We start from the raw sequence: 16,122 nt of genomic DNA, 5'->3' as shown, positions 1-16,122 counted from the left end.
TTTTTTTTTTTTTTTTTTTTCTGGATTCGTTTTCACTTGTTCAGTATTTAAACTAGTCCTGTTGAAAATGTATATTGTTGATATGCTTTTCCATCTATTTAGTTTGGATCTTATGTCTACATCTACTGTGGTGATTTAGTGATTAGTTATTATGGTGTGAAGGCCGGTAAAAGGTTAAGTCCATCAATTGGTGGCTAGGAGTATCATTAATTGAAAATTGGTAAAGGGCCAAGTCCAGTATCCTTCTCTCGAAAATGTGATGGTGATTTATAAAGAAATAAAGTTGCGTTTTCACTACTAGCTATAGTTTTTTGTGTAAGTAGTAAACGTTTGATCCTAAAAAGTTTAATATGTTGAAACATAAACTGAAAACCAAAAACCAAAAACAAAACGCAGAAGAATTGGTAAGTGGGTAACGGTACGGAGAGCTGCTTACGAAGTACCAGATAAGCAAAAGTATTGCAGATTTGGCAATTATTACAACGGTATGATTAACGCAACAAACAATATCCTTTTACCATCAAGAAATTTATGTCAAAAATACAAAAAGGTTTTGACCGTTTGAGAACCCATTATGGCGGTTAGTTTAAAGTACTTTCCTAGAAGTAAGAAGCCATTATGGCGGTTAGTTTAATGTACTTTCCTAGAAGTAAGAAGCTATTATGGCGGTTAATTTCAAACTCATTATGGCGGCTAGTTTCAAACTCTATTACCGTTGCTTTATTTGCAAGACTGATCGAAACTATATATAACTGCCTCTTTTGCTTCCATGAAACCACTCACTCAATCTTCTCATCTGATCTCTTTCTTTCCAAGAAATTAAACCACGCACAACTCTTGTTTCTTGTTTACGTACGTTTGCCTCCAAAGTTGTTTTCTTTTTCTTCAAGATTTCGAGAATGGTACGACCTCGTCGCTGTGTTAGGGTTTGTTTTCACGGTGCGAATCTGAGTGTAACGGTGACCAAGAAAGCTGTGGAGGTTGATGAATGGATCAACAACACCATCCGCAACCACTGCCATCACCTCCGCGATCTGATCGTGGGACTAGACATTGAGTGGCATCCCAACACAAGCGGCGGTTTCAACCCGCCGCAACTCTCCAGCTCTGCGTTGCCCGGCGTTGCCTCATCTTTCAGCTTCTCCACAGGGATTTCATCCCCGATTCGCTCCTCAACTTCCTCGCCTACCCCTTCTTCACCTTCGTCGGAGTGGGGGTTCAAGATGACGCTGAAAAACTCTTCCGAGATCACGGCTTGATTGTGAGGAAAGTGGTGGATTTGAGGCATTTGGCTGCTTGGGTTTACGATTCCAATGAGTTTTCCAGAATGGGTTTGAAGAGGATTGCGCTGCAAGTTGTCGGGCTAGTGATGGAAAAGCCGCTAGAAGTAACGCTGAGCGACTGGGACGCTAAAGATCTTACCTTCAGTCAGATTGAGTATGGGTCGATAGATGCCTTTGCGTCTTTTCAAATTGGTTTCAATTTGTTTACTATGGCTGCTTACAAGCTACGTCTTTTGTAGCGTAGGTACTAGTCTAAAAGAAGTTAAATAAATGTAAATTTCAATTTTGTTGAATACGTAATAATATTTGTTTCTTTGTTTTTGGCTTGGCTGTGATTTTTGATATATATTGTGTTTTTATATATATGTGCTTTTATTTTTGAGTTAATACTAATTAAGATGTCTGGATCACATTCTCATGGTATCAAATCCTTTCTTTAAAATTGGGGACAATTTTGTTTTTTAACTACTTGGTGCCTCTTTTACCTTAAATCAGTTAACAATACCTAAAGCTTTACGGAATAAAAATAGAGGATGAAAGAGATATTGCAGCTCTGTATTAAACATGGAGTAGAAACCGAAACACAATTCAAAAACATTCTGTTAATAACATTGTTTATAATTTTGGGTGATGCTTTGGATCATAATAATAATGCATTTATAATTTATTCACACCTGTACAAGAAAGTGAAGCAACAGAAGGTAAATTTATGTTGGGTAAATTTGTGTTGGGACATGAGTTCTGATCCTATTAAATGTATTTAAAAGATAAATACTCTTGATGCATAAATAGAAGGTCTAGCCATTTAAATAAGGAGGCAAACTGTGTCATTCACACTATTATTTTGTTAAATTATATTTTCAAACCACACTTGTAAAATTTCTAAAGTTAACTAGTCTTCACATTATACATTCAATACAATCAAGCTTTTTAATTTTATTTGACTTTTGTCCGTTATCAAATATCTAAATCATTTAAGTGCTAATCTCTAACACTTGAAGAGTTGAAGTTCAAAATCTAACATCTTTATTTCAGTAACCTTTATAAGTTGGGTGTAAACATGTTAGCTAAGTAATACGAATTTGGCAGCTAGATTCTGGTAGTGTCTTTTATGACCAAAAAAGGGGTGTATTCAATTTTTTTATTATTATTATTATTATTATTATTATTATTATTATTATTATTATTATTATTATTATTATTATTCTTTTGTGAAAATCACATGTCATTTACGTAATCTAATTTTATAACTCTTACTATAGGTTTTCATAATTTTACTTAATTATTAGTACATTTTTGTAATATGACGATTAAATTAATTAATTCGCATGATTGGTTCATGACTTCACCAAATGAAATTTGGTGATAAAGCTAAGTTTATAAGTGTTATTTTATTGTTTGCTTAATTTAAAGAATAAAAGCGAAGTAATTATTTATAATATAAAAATACCTTTAATATAAACCTGAAATAAATAAATAAATAAACAGATAAATAATATCCATAAAGATTAAAGCAATAGAAAATCAATTATCCACAACCATTATTTGTTAAGGTTAAACGAATCCACCTTAAGGATATATTAGATTCATTCAATTCCCACAAAAATCTTGTTGTCTAATGGTACCAAGTTGTTCTTCATATTAAAAAGTTGCGGATTTGAGTACCAACAAAAAAAAATACACACACTGTCACTATCACTGGTGCTGGACAATCTATTGCCTTGTATATATCTCTTCTGATTCTTTCCATTCAAGAAACCAGGGTGCGGGACAATCTATTGCCTTCTATATATATAGCTGAAATAAGTATTCATTATAACCGCTCTAATTCTCTTCCCTTCTGTTTCTTTCCATTCAAGAAATCAGTGAGCTAGCCCCGGCTATATATTGTCTTCTGTTTTCTTTCTTCCATTCAAAAAACCACAGACGACCGCTCTCGTCTTCTGTTCAATTCGCTTCAACAATATAATAATTTGGATGATGAAACCACCTCGCCTACGCAAGTACAACCGCCGCTCTCTTGGGCTACACCACGTTTTCTTTCACGGTATCAAACTTATTGTCACTGTGACCAAAAGAGCTGCCGATGTTGATCGATGGGTTGAGAAGACCCTTCACAACCACAGCCATCGCCTGCAAGATCTCGTTGTCGGACTCGACATTGAGTGGCACCCGTGCTGCCGGGAAGGAGAAGAGGACAACCCCGCCGCGACGCTCCAGCTCTGCGTCGGGAGAAGCTGCTTGGTTTTTCTTCTCCTCCACAGGGATTACTTCCCACATTCCCTACTCGCCTTTCTGGGCAACCCCTTCTTCACATTTGTAGGGGTCGGGGTCCAAGATGACGCGAAAAAGCTCTTGCGAGATCATGGTCTGGTTGTAAGGAAAGTTGTGGATTTGAGGCATCTGGCTGCGTGGGTTTACGGTTTGGAAGAGTTTTTAAGAATGGGGTTGAAGAGGATGGCATGGGAAGTTTTAGGGAGAGTGATGGAGAAGCCGCCTGATGTAACGCTCAGTGATTGGGACGCCAAACAACTCACCTTCGATCAAATTCAGTATGCATCCATAGATGCCTATGTTTCTTTTCGGATTGGCATCAATTTGTTCATGGCTGCAGGCTGCTTATAGTAACAACTACTTTATACCTACTTTTTAAGTTGTATTTAATTTGATAGCTGCATTTTCAGATCGAGTAAATGTGAGTCCCCAAAGAACTCAAATAAATGTACTCAACTTTTAAATCTACTTTTGCCAGCAATTGAACTCAATTTTCTTTTGTTCATTACTTTTTCATCAAAATAGTTAAAGAATAATAGCGACTATGACAAAAATCGGCCTAGGTGTTGATTAGGCACTAGGTTCTCCTAAGCCAAGGGAATTTTACGAATAAGTAGATATTAGTCGGTTGGTCGATTAGTCGGCCAACTAGGCAATCTAGGCATGAGAGTCGGCAAAACTCGGCTCCCGAGTCAGCCAACTCGGCGCCCAACTCGACCAAATATTTTTTTAGGTGTGCAATGTGTACACTAATGTGTTTTTCTTAATATTATTGTTCACCAGCCTAGGTGGCGTCTAGGCGCTCTAGATGCTAGGCACCCAATTAGGGCCTAGCGCCATCTACAACATTAATTATAGCTGCTAGATTATGTTGTGTATTTCAACTTATTTTAAAAAATATGATCTTTTGTGATGGGATTTGTGGGATAGATTATAGATACTTGAATTGGTGTTAAGTGGGATTTCTTCAAAGAGCTGAGGAAATTGATGTTCCATAGACAGCAGTTGCCATGCTGTTTGCATGCGTTGCTGTAAAGAATCCGCTAGTATTAGTATATAGTATAAGATATACAATATATCTATACAATTCATAATGTCGCTGTGTTTTATAAAAAAAATTCTTCAATCTAGACCATTGGTTTAGATTAGATTAATGACTGAAATTTAACTTTATTTTTTGTGTGAAAGTTTGATCTCTTATATTTATAAAATACCGAAAAAATAAAAACAGAAACAAAGAAAAAAAAAACCTCTAATAAGTATCAATAGAAGTTAGTGAACTTTTGTAAGAGTATATTTAATTTAAAGTTTTAAGGATATTTGTAAACTTTTTTAAATGAAAATATCTGTAAAAATCTATAAAAAATAAATGTGATATAAGATTTTTATAAATTTTTACAAAATCTACAAAAGCCTTAAGAGATTTTGTAAACCTAATTTAAAATCTATCATTTTCAAAGTCCGAAAATCTTATTTGTAGTTATGCTACATACTAACATACCTATTGTGATTTTAACCTAACCACAAAATAAAACAGAATGTACATGCAATTTTAATAAGATTCACATCTATAAAACAGAATGTACATGCAATTTTAATAAGATTCACATCTATCCGTATATTTATATATATATCAGGTAATATCTCTGCAAGACACATATAGGCCTCTGTTAGAGGTATGAAGCATGACAACATTTCCTTTCCTCCTTCAAGCTTGATCAAGATTAAGCCTAATAATAATAACAGAGGACGGTATTGTTTTTTCACTTTTTGATCTGTTTCTCACACAATCGCCCGAAGATGTATGCATAAGCCTAAACCAATCAACTTCGTGTAGTTTCAAGTTTCAGTTGTGTGTCCTCTTGTTCTGTGTTGTAGGGAGAAGGCAACCCGATTCCTTACTTTTGGGCCACTTGGAAGTCTTTCTTTCTTCATGTTTCCATAGTTTTGCAGTCATCGACTTGAATCCACTCTTTGCATAAGTAACCAAAAGAGTAAGAATCTCTCTGCAAATGAAAGCACCATGATTTAATCAGTAATGTAAGACCAACATAACCAAGAGTTTAATGTCACTAAGACACTTCGCTTATTTCCTTGATCGTGCTATAAATCCCAGCTCAAGTTCAAGCCATAATCAGAATAAAAGTGGTTAGTTGAGTTGTTAGTTGCTTCAATCTAGTACAGGAATCTTTATAAGTTTGCTATAAAATTGGCTAAGTCTTTGGTACCATTCGAAGTTCTTTTGTTACCATAGTTGGGTGCCAAATGCACCCAAAAATCCTATTGGTGACTTTTTCGGAACAGGCTCAAAACTTATGGAAGCCTTCTACTTAAGGTTGAAATGTACATGTAGCTCAGTTTTGGTGCCATTCTGAGTTTGTCTGTTATCATATTTGGGGGCTCAATGCACCCGAAAACCCTATCGGTGACTTTTTCAGAACAGGCTCAATACCCTTTGGCAACTAGATAATGGTTCAGTTGCTTAATCTACTAATGGGACCTACCTGCCATGCAGAAGCACATAGTGACATAGGTATGGTTTCTTTACAACCAACAAACACTATCCTTTTATCATCAAGATATTTTTTTTGTTACAACTGAGGGGTTGGGGAATCGAACCTTTGATATCTAACCTAAAGTCCAAGGGCAGTATCATCAAAATATTTATGTCAATAAAAAATCAAATGGGTTTTTGGTAAAGTTTTTCTAACATGAATAGAATGAATTCAAATAACTCTACTTACATGGGTGAGCAAGGAGAACGGCCACGGTTCACATAGTATATAAACAAGTATGCATCATAATGCTGGCCATTGATCAGATAAAAAGAATGCAGTCTCCGTACACACTGAAATGACATTTTCTGGTACAAATAGATAGCTGGATTGTTGTAGGAGATCACGTGTAGATAAACTGCTTGGCAAGTCGGGATGCTTGAGGCGTATTTTATGACCTCACGGATTAGAGAACTGGCTGAAATTCCAAAACCAGAGAACATCCATTAATAACTGGCACCTTTTCAAAGTATTTATCATACTATGAACTAAACCAAATCTCACCTATTCCAAGTTTTCTATAAGGTTCTAAAACTCCCAGTGTCAAGATGTAAACTAGTGTCTGGTCGGGCATTGATGGGTCAAACCTGATCAAATCCTCTACCTACACAGAAATCTCAATCACAATGAAGAGAGAACCATACAAGATCCAATTACTTGAAGAATGTACAAGAAGCTCACCTCACTTTCTTTTGCCCTGATAGTTCGTGCAGTAACAAATCCAATAAGTTCATCACTCTGACCATTAGGCCTATTGCAATCAACAGCTCCCCAAGATACAATGTCACGGCCATTTACAACATTCTGGAAAAACTCAGATTCATACCTAATGTACCAAATTATCCGATTTTCATCAAAAGACAAACTCCATCTTTAGAATTTGTAACCATGCAGTAGAGTGACAAGAAGAAATAATCAAGGCACAATAAGTGATCACCTAACCTGATAGGGAACAGATCACCATGAAGTTTCTCAAGAACTTCTAAATCAGAAGGTCGTATAGGTCTATATGATATGATTGGATGATGGGAGGTTTTGACGTTTACCATTGAAGAACTTAGCATCAATCCCCAGCAAAGATATAATGAATGTTTATATCTCGAAGAAGAAATTTCCTCTCCATCTATGCAACATCAGCCACAACAGCCATTCAATCTCCAGAAAACTGGACAAGTATTTCGCTTTTCACAAGTTCCTTTACGCGCGTAAAGAGACAGGAATACTACGCCTCGTGGAAAAAGATGTGAAAGAGTAACAATTCACTGCAAAAAAGATATCACACTTTTAACAAATGGAAACAAAAATAGGATGCCACACATTCAGGAAAAGGCAGCATAAGTTCTTCTGAGTACAAATGCTATAATACAGTGTCTAGTTTGCAAGAATTAAAAGTTCAGTTTCAAGTAATACAGTTGCTCTTGGTACTCACGCTGGATCCTTCATGAATGCTAAAGAAGAGAATTGTCACAATATTTAATCTTAACATCTGTTTATGCATCAGTAACTTCTAGACATAAATGCAAAGATAAACCCTTTATGGTAATCATATCCAAATGAAAACTTGTGCGTTGGAAGTTAGCATATTTGTTGACAGAGCTAAGGAGTTGATTTACAGAACATCATGGAGTAAAACATGAACATTAGTTCATCCAGAGTGAAAATCTGCAAACACGAATGTTTGGTACATTCAAAGTGAAAATTGACTAATTGAGTTTAGATTCTGAGTGTGAACATTAGTAATCTAAAGTGAAGATAGTAGCCAGGGCAAAGCAGACTCAAGCATCCTACAAAAACATATCAACAACTGCTAAGCTGTGCTATCTAAAAGTTATCACTTTTACCTTAAATCTGTTGACCAAATATCCAACTTCGAGTGGACACAAATCAAAATTAATTAATCACTTTTTTTTTAATTGCTAAATACAGCCAGCATTCAATCTAAAACTAGTTCTACATAAACGGAATAGCATTTAGGATTTAACCACAAAGATTCTAACATTTGAAAGAGAAAATTCCAGTCCATCCCATCCTTGTAAACAAACTACTTGTAGCGGTTCAGCCATTATTTCAAACAGATAGAGTGCAACTAGATCCTATTCGCAGCAAATCCTACGGGGGGAAATAGCAGATAGATTGGAAACTAGGTTGTTAGGTAACCAGAAAAGAAAAGATTTCGTGATCTTTCGGATTGAAAAGAAAATGGGATCATAGTATAAATAATAAATTAATATGTATCATACAAAATGAAGATAAGAAACGCAGGATTACCTCTGCTGGCGGACAAATTAAGCCGATATAGTTGAAAAAGATGTTTCGATTCCAAGAGAAACAAAAATGGTAAGAAGAGAAAGGGGGGAAAGAGGAGCAGATATACGAAAGGGTTGGAGAGGGACAGAAGTATTCGACGGAGAATCGAATCAACGTCGGAACTAGGGAACAACAAAACGCGACAGGGAATCAGATACCACTTTGTTTTCGGGCTTCTTCTTGTTCTTGGTCTTTCTTGCCGTCAACGATTCAACTCGGATATCTTCACTCAGTGACACGTACCGGTTCATGAACGAGTTCGGTGGGCTGACAAGAAATCCAAGCTTTTTTTCTTTCTTTTCTGTTTTTTTTTTTAAGAGAGAAATAAAGTATTGAGAGTTAAGCAAGAGACCAGAGTAGCCCAACTGATTACATGGGCCAGACTAACAAGAGTGGGCCAAGTATAAGAGATAAGGGTTGTTATGGCAAATTATACCGTGGGTCATGATCCAAAAAAGTGTCGTTTCTTTTAATGAAAAGAAACGACCTTCGTTCCGCGTTGTTTTGTTGGAAGATAATGGTATTGTAGACACATAATTCTAAATTAAAGAAAATACATATGTATCATTTTTTGTTGTAGCTACTAATTTATTTAATTTAATAAGAGTGAAATAGAGTGAGAAACTTAATTATGTCAAATTTGACTAAGATGAGGTTCGAACCTAAGACCTTTCTTATAGAAATTAATGAGTAAGTTAAAAGTTAACGGAATATTAACGGAGAAGAGAATATTTAAAGGAAAACTTAACGGATAATCATAAAAGTAAGGTTAAATTAGGTAATCTTTATATATATAAAAATAAAATCCTCTAAAAAGAAATCTTCCTTTCCGCCCAAAATATTGTACATTAAAACAATTAAAATAATAGAATAATATTAAAACAACACAATTCCTATACTACAATTCTAATACAATTCGTATAAACAATAGAATAATATAAAAACAATACAATTCCTATACTACAATTCCAATACAATTTGTATCAAATAAATCTTCTATTAAAACACGAAATCCAATACTACAAAATGAAGTCTACTATTCTACAATTCATATACTACAATTCATTAAATCTTATTCTATACTAGATGTGTTTTTATTTCTTTTTGTTATACTAAATTTCTAATAGTATACATTCATGAACGCCAATTTTAAATCTTTTGTCAAGAAACATTTTATCAGACCAAAATAATATTAAATATACATGCATCCTTATTAATACTTTAAATATTTAGTTGCTACAGAATATATAAATCTTTATCTTTATATATATAAAAACAAAATCCTCCAAAACGAAATCTTCCTTTCCGCCCAAAATATTGTACATTAAAACAATTAAAATAATAGAATAATATTAAAACAATACAGTTCCTATACTACAATTCCAATACAATTCGTATAAACAATAGAATAATATAAAAACAATACAATTCCTATACTACAATTCCAATACAATTCGTATCAAATAAATCTTCTATTAAAACACGAAATCCAATACTACAAAATGAAGTCTATTATTCTACAATTCCTATACTACGTACAATCCAATACAATTCATTAAATCTTATTCTATACTAGATGTGTTTTTATTTCTTTTTGTTATACTAAATTTCTAATAGTATACATTCATGAATGCCAATTTTAAATCTTTTGTCAAGAAATATTTTATCAGACCAAAATAATACTCCGTATTAAATATACATGCATCCTTATTAATACTTTAAAAATTATTTCTCATTTTCCCATATTTATTTTAGTAATAATATAATTACATAAGTCATATTACATATCGATCTTTTTAAAATAATTGTTGACAAACATGTCATATATTATTCAATTAATTGAGTAATACTTTTGCAATAATATTATAATCAAATAAATGTATACATTCAATATTAGAATTTTTTATAATTTCATCTTTATTTTTATTATCTAAATATATAATAAAAAATTTATCCGTGCATCGCATTGGTTAATTGGACAATTATTTGCTCTAATTCAAACAAGAAAAACATAAAAAAAACATAATTGATCCAACCAATTTCATCAATCGCGCTATATAATATTCGATGTTATAATTTATATAATTGTATATCGATCTAAATATTCTTAAAATATTAAACAAATCCAATAAGTGCAACGCACGGGCGAAAATACTAGTCTCTATTAATAATATTAATCTGAATTATCTTAACCATCTATTTGATTAAATAATTCATCTGAGCCATTCATTTGATTAAATAATTTGATCGCCATTTTTTCTACCGATTTTAAGCCTAACTCTCTTTGGCTCTTATTAGTATAGTAGATATTGTATTTTTATTTCAACACAACTACAGTTTCAGTGAAATTACCAAGGCATCTTAACAGAGGACTCAATTGAGGAAAATTATCAAAGTCGATTACTTAATTAAACACAAAAAAAAATCGTTTAGAACTAAATTGAAAAAAACCACTATAGTCAAGGGCTAAACTGAGTATTAACTCAAATAATCAAATATAAAAAGATTAGATGAAAAGAAAGATTGTGAGTTGACAGATATAGAGATCAAATCAGAGTATGTATAAGTAAGATGATTACTTTAAGTTTAGATAATTATTAAACTAAAACATATATTATACACACTCTGTTTGGTAGTAAATCATAGTTTGAATTTTTATCACTTTATCTTTCAACATAAAGTAGATAAACAAATTTGAGTTTGTCCCTCCATAACCAATGCCCTGAAGAATAGAGGAGTTTGGCTTGTAATGTATATATCTCAGCTCTATATGAGGCAGAGCCGCAGAGGGTCCCTAATACTTAATGATCAAGCTAGCTAGCTGCATATATATATATATATATATATACATGTATTGATGACTTTACATTCAGGGTGTTGTACATAAGAAGTGAAGTGAAGACAATTTGATGAATAACCCCTTCAGGTTAAGTTTCAGAATGTAGTGCTTTAAACCTGCTTCATTATGCTGTAAGTAGTATGAGTACAATAAGCAGGATAACCCCAAAGATCACCAGTGACAGGCAAGTCTGCAAGAGTAATAAGTTAGTGTCAATCTCCAAGCAAGATCATCCAAATAGGAGAAGGGCTAGTAAACACAATTTAACAATGTGTTCATCTCAGCGCTCCCATGACCTTTTGCAAGAGTTGACTCTGATACCAAATTGAAAGATGTGCCCTTGTCTCTATTGATAGTCGGACTATGTTAGAATCAAACGCTTACCACTATGCAAAAGTTATATAACTAGATTTCATCCCCATCACATTTTCGAGAGGTAGGGTGCTGAGCTTAGCCCTTTACCAGCCTCCCTCAACAATTTTCTAGCTACTAATTGATGGACTTGGCCCTTTACCAACTTCTGCCTAACTGACTATATATATATATATATATATATATATATATATATATATATATGGTCAACAAACACTTAATTAGCTTGCATTGCTGCCATGAAATGACATTTATGTATAGTACCATAGATGATTCAGAGCTGTGGTTTCTTGATGGCTTTGGTAGTTGGGAAGTGGCTTGTGCTGTGATAGCGGTGTTGCAGATCTCAGTATTTGGAACGATGCCCTCTGAAAGATGAACGCTTCAGGCCAAGTAGTTATTATAAAGAAAATTATAGAAAAAAATTTGGATGTGATGTGATGTGATGATGCTAACCAATTGTAATTCCTTGTTGTTCATGAACCAGCAGGTGGTCTGCTAAATCCCTGAATATCTCATTTACTTCATTCATCTGCTCCTGAATTTCCTTCATCCCACCTTCTTCTCTTTCTTCAAACATGGACATCGACTCATCATCTAAATCAATCTCATTTTCCAGCTGGAGAATGACTTCCTGTCTGCAATATAATATAATGTATTCATGCTATATATGACTTCTCCTTCTCTCAGAAGGTTAAATCTCAAATCCCAAGGACCCTCACACCTCGACTCGACAGAGTATGTGAGAAATGTAAATTATAGTAACTCAATGGCTCAGCAGACAGGACCAAATGTTGGTGCGTATAAGGGATGGATTTGCCCACTTTAGGCATAATCCCTACCCTCGCTGTCAAATTTTAAACTTTGATTTCTTCTTCCAAATACTACATACTGAACTAGTGAGCTAAACTCCTTTAATTTTAACACTGTTAAGGTATACAACATCATGCAATGTACAGAAGATAGGTTACTACCTCATAGATTCCATGAAGCTGGAAGTTTGTCCAACATTATTATTATTGCTGGGAGACAAAATAATGGTGTCTTTCTCTGGTGTGAGTAGATGATGATGATGGGCCTTTTCGAACTCTTTAAGAACTGATTGAACATCTTTTGCAAGCCTAGCATTGGCGATTTCCTCCACAGGGGGTGGCTGAAGTTGAAAGTATGTCTTCAACACCTAAGGCACGTACGGCGGCACATCAACTGTACATTCACCAGCTAGCTTAGCTAGAAATGAAAATTTGCAGAAATTAATAACTAACTCAAATTTTCGATCTCAATGTATTTACAGGGTGGTTCTGCTCATGCTTATCAGCAACAGGCTTGAGCTTGGCTGAAGTTTCCTTTACTAACTGCCCAATTTGCACCCTGCTACTCTGCCTGACACCAAATTAAACCAACACTGAGCTATATAAATAAATAAATAAAAAGTCCAGAAGACTGGCCAGTTTGGTAACTTATATAGCTCATAAGTCAATTTTAGCTAGTTTTGGTAAGTTTAGCTGGTTTGATTAGTTAATAGGCTACTTTTAAGTGTTTAGTAAAATGAATTATTGCATTAGTTTATTGTGATAATAAATTAAAATTTGAAAAACTAAAAAGAGTAGAGTTTTTAGTTAGTGAATTGACCTTAATTATTAAATAATCATTTTACCCTGTCATCTTAATATTTATATTTCCGATGTTGTTATCTATCTTGCCTCTTTTTTCTTTTTGTTTTAGTAACAACAATAATAATGTTTTTTCTTTCTTCTTGATTTCACTCATCCTTGTAATAATAATAATAATAATTAAATAAATAAAAATTGTAAAAATAATTTAAGAGTTAATAAATTAACATAATATAGTTATTTTACATTCAATTAGCTATCTTTTTTACAAGTAACTAACTAACCCAATCATCTATAAGCTATCAAGCTAACTTAATGAACTATCATCAACTATAAAGGATTTGAGGAAAATTTTTTCTACTTATATAGAAAAATAGAAAATTGGAGATCGAAACAAAACAACTTAAAATATTGATCGAGTTGTAGAATGGAAAGTGGAGAATGAAAAATTGAAATGACGTACAGCCTCTGACGGAGATGAAGGTTGTCGTTGGGAGTTCCAATGGTGTTGACAATTAGGCGGCGGAAGCCGGCGACTGCAGTGTGTATCCGGAACACGCCGGCCCGACCGGACTGGGGCCCACCTTCAAGATCATCGTCGTCGGAGCTCATTTAGTTTTATCGGCCGGCCGGCCGGAATGGCAATTCAATGGTACGGTGGTTAGTTGGATCTGTTAGTTATTGTCTTTGGAAGAGGAAAATTATATTATTAAAGGAAACTAACGTTGGCGAACCGTATAAACTAAGCAGTGGATGTAGCGTGTAGGAGCTGCAGCTGCTGATTTGATGAGTTAACGACAAGAAAAAGGAAGGTGCTTTTAATTTGTTTCGTATTCAACATTATTATGTCATTAAAATTAGATTACAAATACAAAAGTTGTATTTATTAGGTACGGAAAGTTTTGACTCCATGGCCGTGTAAGCGTTTAGAGTACCTGAGCTTGTGTAGTGGAATGCAGATATCCATTTCCGAATGAATTGCATACCTCTCTATTCATAGTATGCTATTGATCATCGCACCATATTGTAAAGAGTTTAGCAGTTAGTACATTGGAGCATATTCTTTACTATCTCCTCATAACTATTACGGGCATTATTGGACCCGAGAGATTAGAGATATTGTTAGGGACAAAGTCACAAAGTTTGAGAGAAAATTTACATGTTAGTAAACATCAATACCAATCATACAATATCATTACATATATCATACATGAATTTACCAAAAAAAAAAAACATATATCATACATGATTGTGTGTTTTTTTCTGAAAGGATCCTACATGATTTTGTTGATTATTATTGATAATTATTTTTAATTATACTATGTGCAGTAATGTATATGACATATATAATTATATGAGTGCGATTGACGTCAAACATTACTTTCGAAATTTTCACATCACACAAAATAGATTCAATAGTAAAATATTTACATTTATTTAAATATGTATTATCACAACCCAATGGGGTAGCTTAAGTGACAAATAAGCTTTCTTTTGAGAGAACCTACGTTCAATTCCCTCGGGACCACTCAGAGTGAGCGCAAGTGGACCCAAATTGTTACACGATTTGGAAAATATAGAATCATTATTAATTTTTGTTAATTTCAAAACTAATCTTTTAACCTAGCAAATTTACATCCTAAAATGTAAATAAATAAATAATGTAAATAAATAATAAAATATACAATAAATTACTAATGAATTAATCAACTAATAAAACTAAAACATATACCACAAATTACTAATTAATTTAGTAAGCATTACCTCCACTGAAGCTCGAACTCACTCCCATCATCCATGTACCACTGAGGCTCGAATCCACTCTCATCATCCATGTACCATGTGTGAGTGTAAACCAATGTATGTAGTAAGCATTACCTCCACTGAGGCTCAAACCCACTCCCACCATCCATGTACCATGTGTGAGTGTAAACCGAGACATCGGGAGCCACTAGACCACAAGCTCTTTGACATAAATTACTAATTAATTAATCAACTAATAAAACTAAAACATATACCACAAAGAGAGTAATGAAGTTAAATTGGATACTTGATGCCCTCCCTTACTGAAATCATGACAAAAGAAATAAAGTAATAAAGAAAAATGGTTTGGTTATTTAATTTATTTATTTTTATTTAATGAATTTGAGCATTAATATATATATATATATATATATATATATATATATATATATATATATATATACATATATCTACTATATTAATAAGAGCCAAAGAGAGTTAGGCCTAAAATGGGTAGAAAAAATGGCGGTCAAATTATTTAATCAAATGGATGGTTCAGATGAATTATTCAATCAAATAGATGGTTAAGATAATTCAGATTAATATTATTAATAGTGATTACCTAATTTAACCTTACTTTTATGATTATCCGTTAAGTTTTCCGTTAAATATTCTCTTTTCCGTTAATATTCCATTAACTTTTAACTTACCCATTAATTTCTATAAGAAAGATCTTAGGTCCGAACCTCATCTCAATTAAATTTGACATAATTAAGTTTCTCACTCTATTTACTCTTATTAAATTAAATAAGTTAGTAGCTACAACAAAAAATGATACATATGTATTTCTTTAATTTAGAATTATGTGTCTACAATACCTTTATTTGAAAAAATTATTCATTATCAAAAAATTAAATTAAATAAGAGAAATAATTTCATTAGTTATATTGTCTTTAATTTATTTTCTCTCATGTAAAGATTCTTTACATTCAAATTTATCAATTGATATTCATTACATTGTCCATTATCTTATTTTTATTTACAATATCTTGTAATTAAATATCAAAGTTATAGTACAAAATAATGTTATATATTTATTTAGCAAGTATTTTATTAATACTATGAAAAAAAAATTT

General features: G+C 33.1%; 3 protein-coding genes and 1 pseudogene across 4 annotated transcripts; 2 read left to right on the top strand and 2 right to left on the bottom strand.

Annotated features, from left to right (window-relative positions):
• The first annotated feature begins 711 nt into the window (after window positions 1-711).
• LOC116011724 lies at window positions 712-1,528 on the top strand (annotated as a pseudogene).
• A 1,654-nt stretch (window positions 1,529-3,182) lies between these two features.
• LOC116014314 (Werner Syndrome-like exonuclease) lies at window positions 3,183-4,038 on the top strand. The gene has a single exon (XM_031254344.1). The coding sequence runs from the start codon at window positions 3,261-3,263 to the stop codon at window positions 3,906-3,908; it is 648 nt and encodes a 215-aa protein (XP_031110204.1). The 5' UTR covers window positions 3,183-3,260; the 3' UTR covers window positions 3,909-4,038.
• A 1,060-nt stretch (window positions 4,039-5,098) lies between these two features.
• On the bottom strand, window positions 5,099-8,693 carry LOC116011829 (histone acetyltransferase MCC1). The gene is made up of 6 exons (XM_031251246.1): window positions 8,381-8,693; window positions 7,055-7,374; window positions 6,794-6,938; window positions 6,617-6,716; window positions 6,302-6,530; window positions 5,099-5,563 (listed from the first exon to the last, which is right to left on the bottom strand). The coding sequence occupies exons 2-6, from the start codon at window positions 7,174-7,176 to the stop codon at window positions 5,404-5,406; spliced, it is 756 nt and encodes a 251-aa protein (XP_031107106.1). The 5' UTR covers window positions 7,177-7,374; window positions 8,381-8,693; the 3' UTR covers window positions 5,099-5,403.
• Window positions 8,694-10,978: 2,285 nt separating this feature from the next.
• LOC116014202 (syntaxin-22-like) lies at window positions 10,979-13,985 on the bottom strand. 2 transcript variants are annotated; one of them, XM_031254203.1, is made up of 6 exons: window positions 13,707-13,985; window positions 12,923-13,013; window positions 12,605-12,810; window positions 12,087-12,268; window positions 11,895-12,012; window positions 10,979-11,448 (listed from the first exon to the last, which is right to left on the bottom strand). In XM_031254203.1, coding segments are annotated over exons 1-6 (747 nt in total). In that variant the 5' UTR covers window positions 13,856-13,985; the 3' UTR covers window positions 10,979-11,447. The 2 variants fall into 2 exon arrangements, with proteins under 2 accessions (XP_031110063.1, XP_031110062.1); XM_031254202.1 differs by having other exon boundaries at window positions 11,895-11,998; window positions 13,707-13,978.
• Between the last annotated feature and the right edge of the window lie 2,137 nt (window positions 13,986-16,122).

The sequence above is a fragment of the Ipomoea triloba genome, chromosome 3 (genome assembly GCF_003576645.1).
Source record: "Ipomoea triloba cultivar NCNSP0323 chromosome 3, ASM357664v1".
NCBI lineage: Eukaryota > Viridiplantae > Streptophyta > Magnoliopsida > Solanales > Convolvulaceae > Ipomoea > Ipomoea triloba.
Note: the sequence above shows the minus strand (reverse complement) of the source record. Positions and strands in the feature narration are given on the sequence as shown.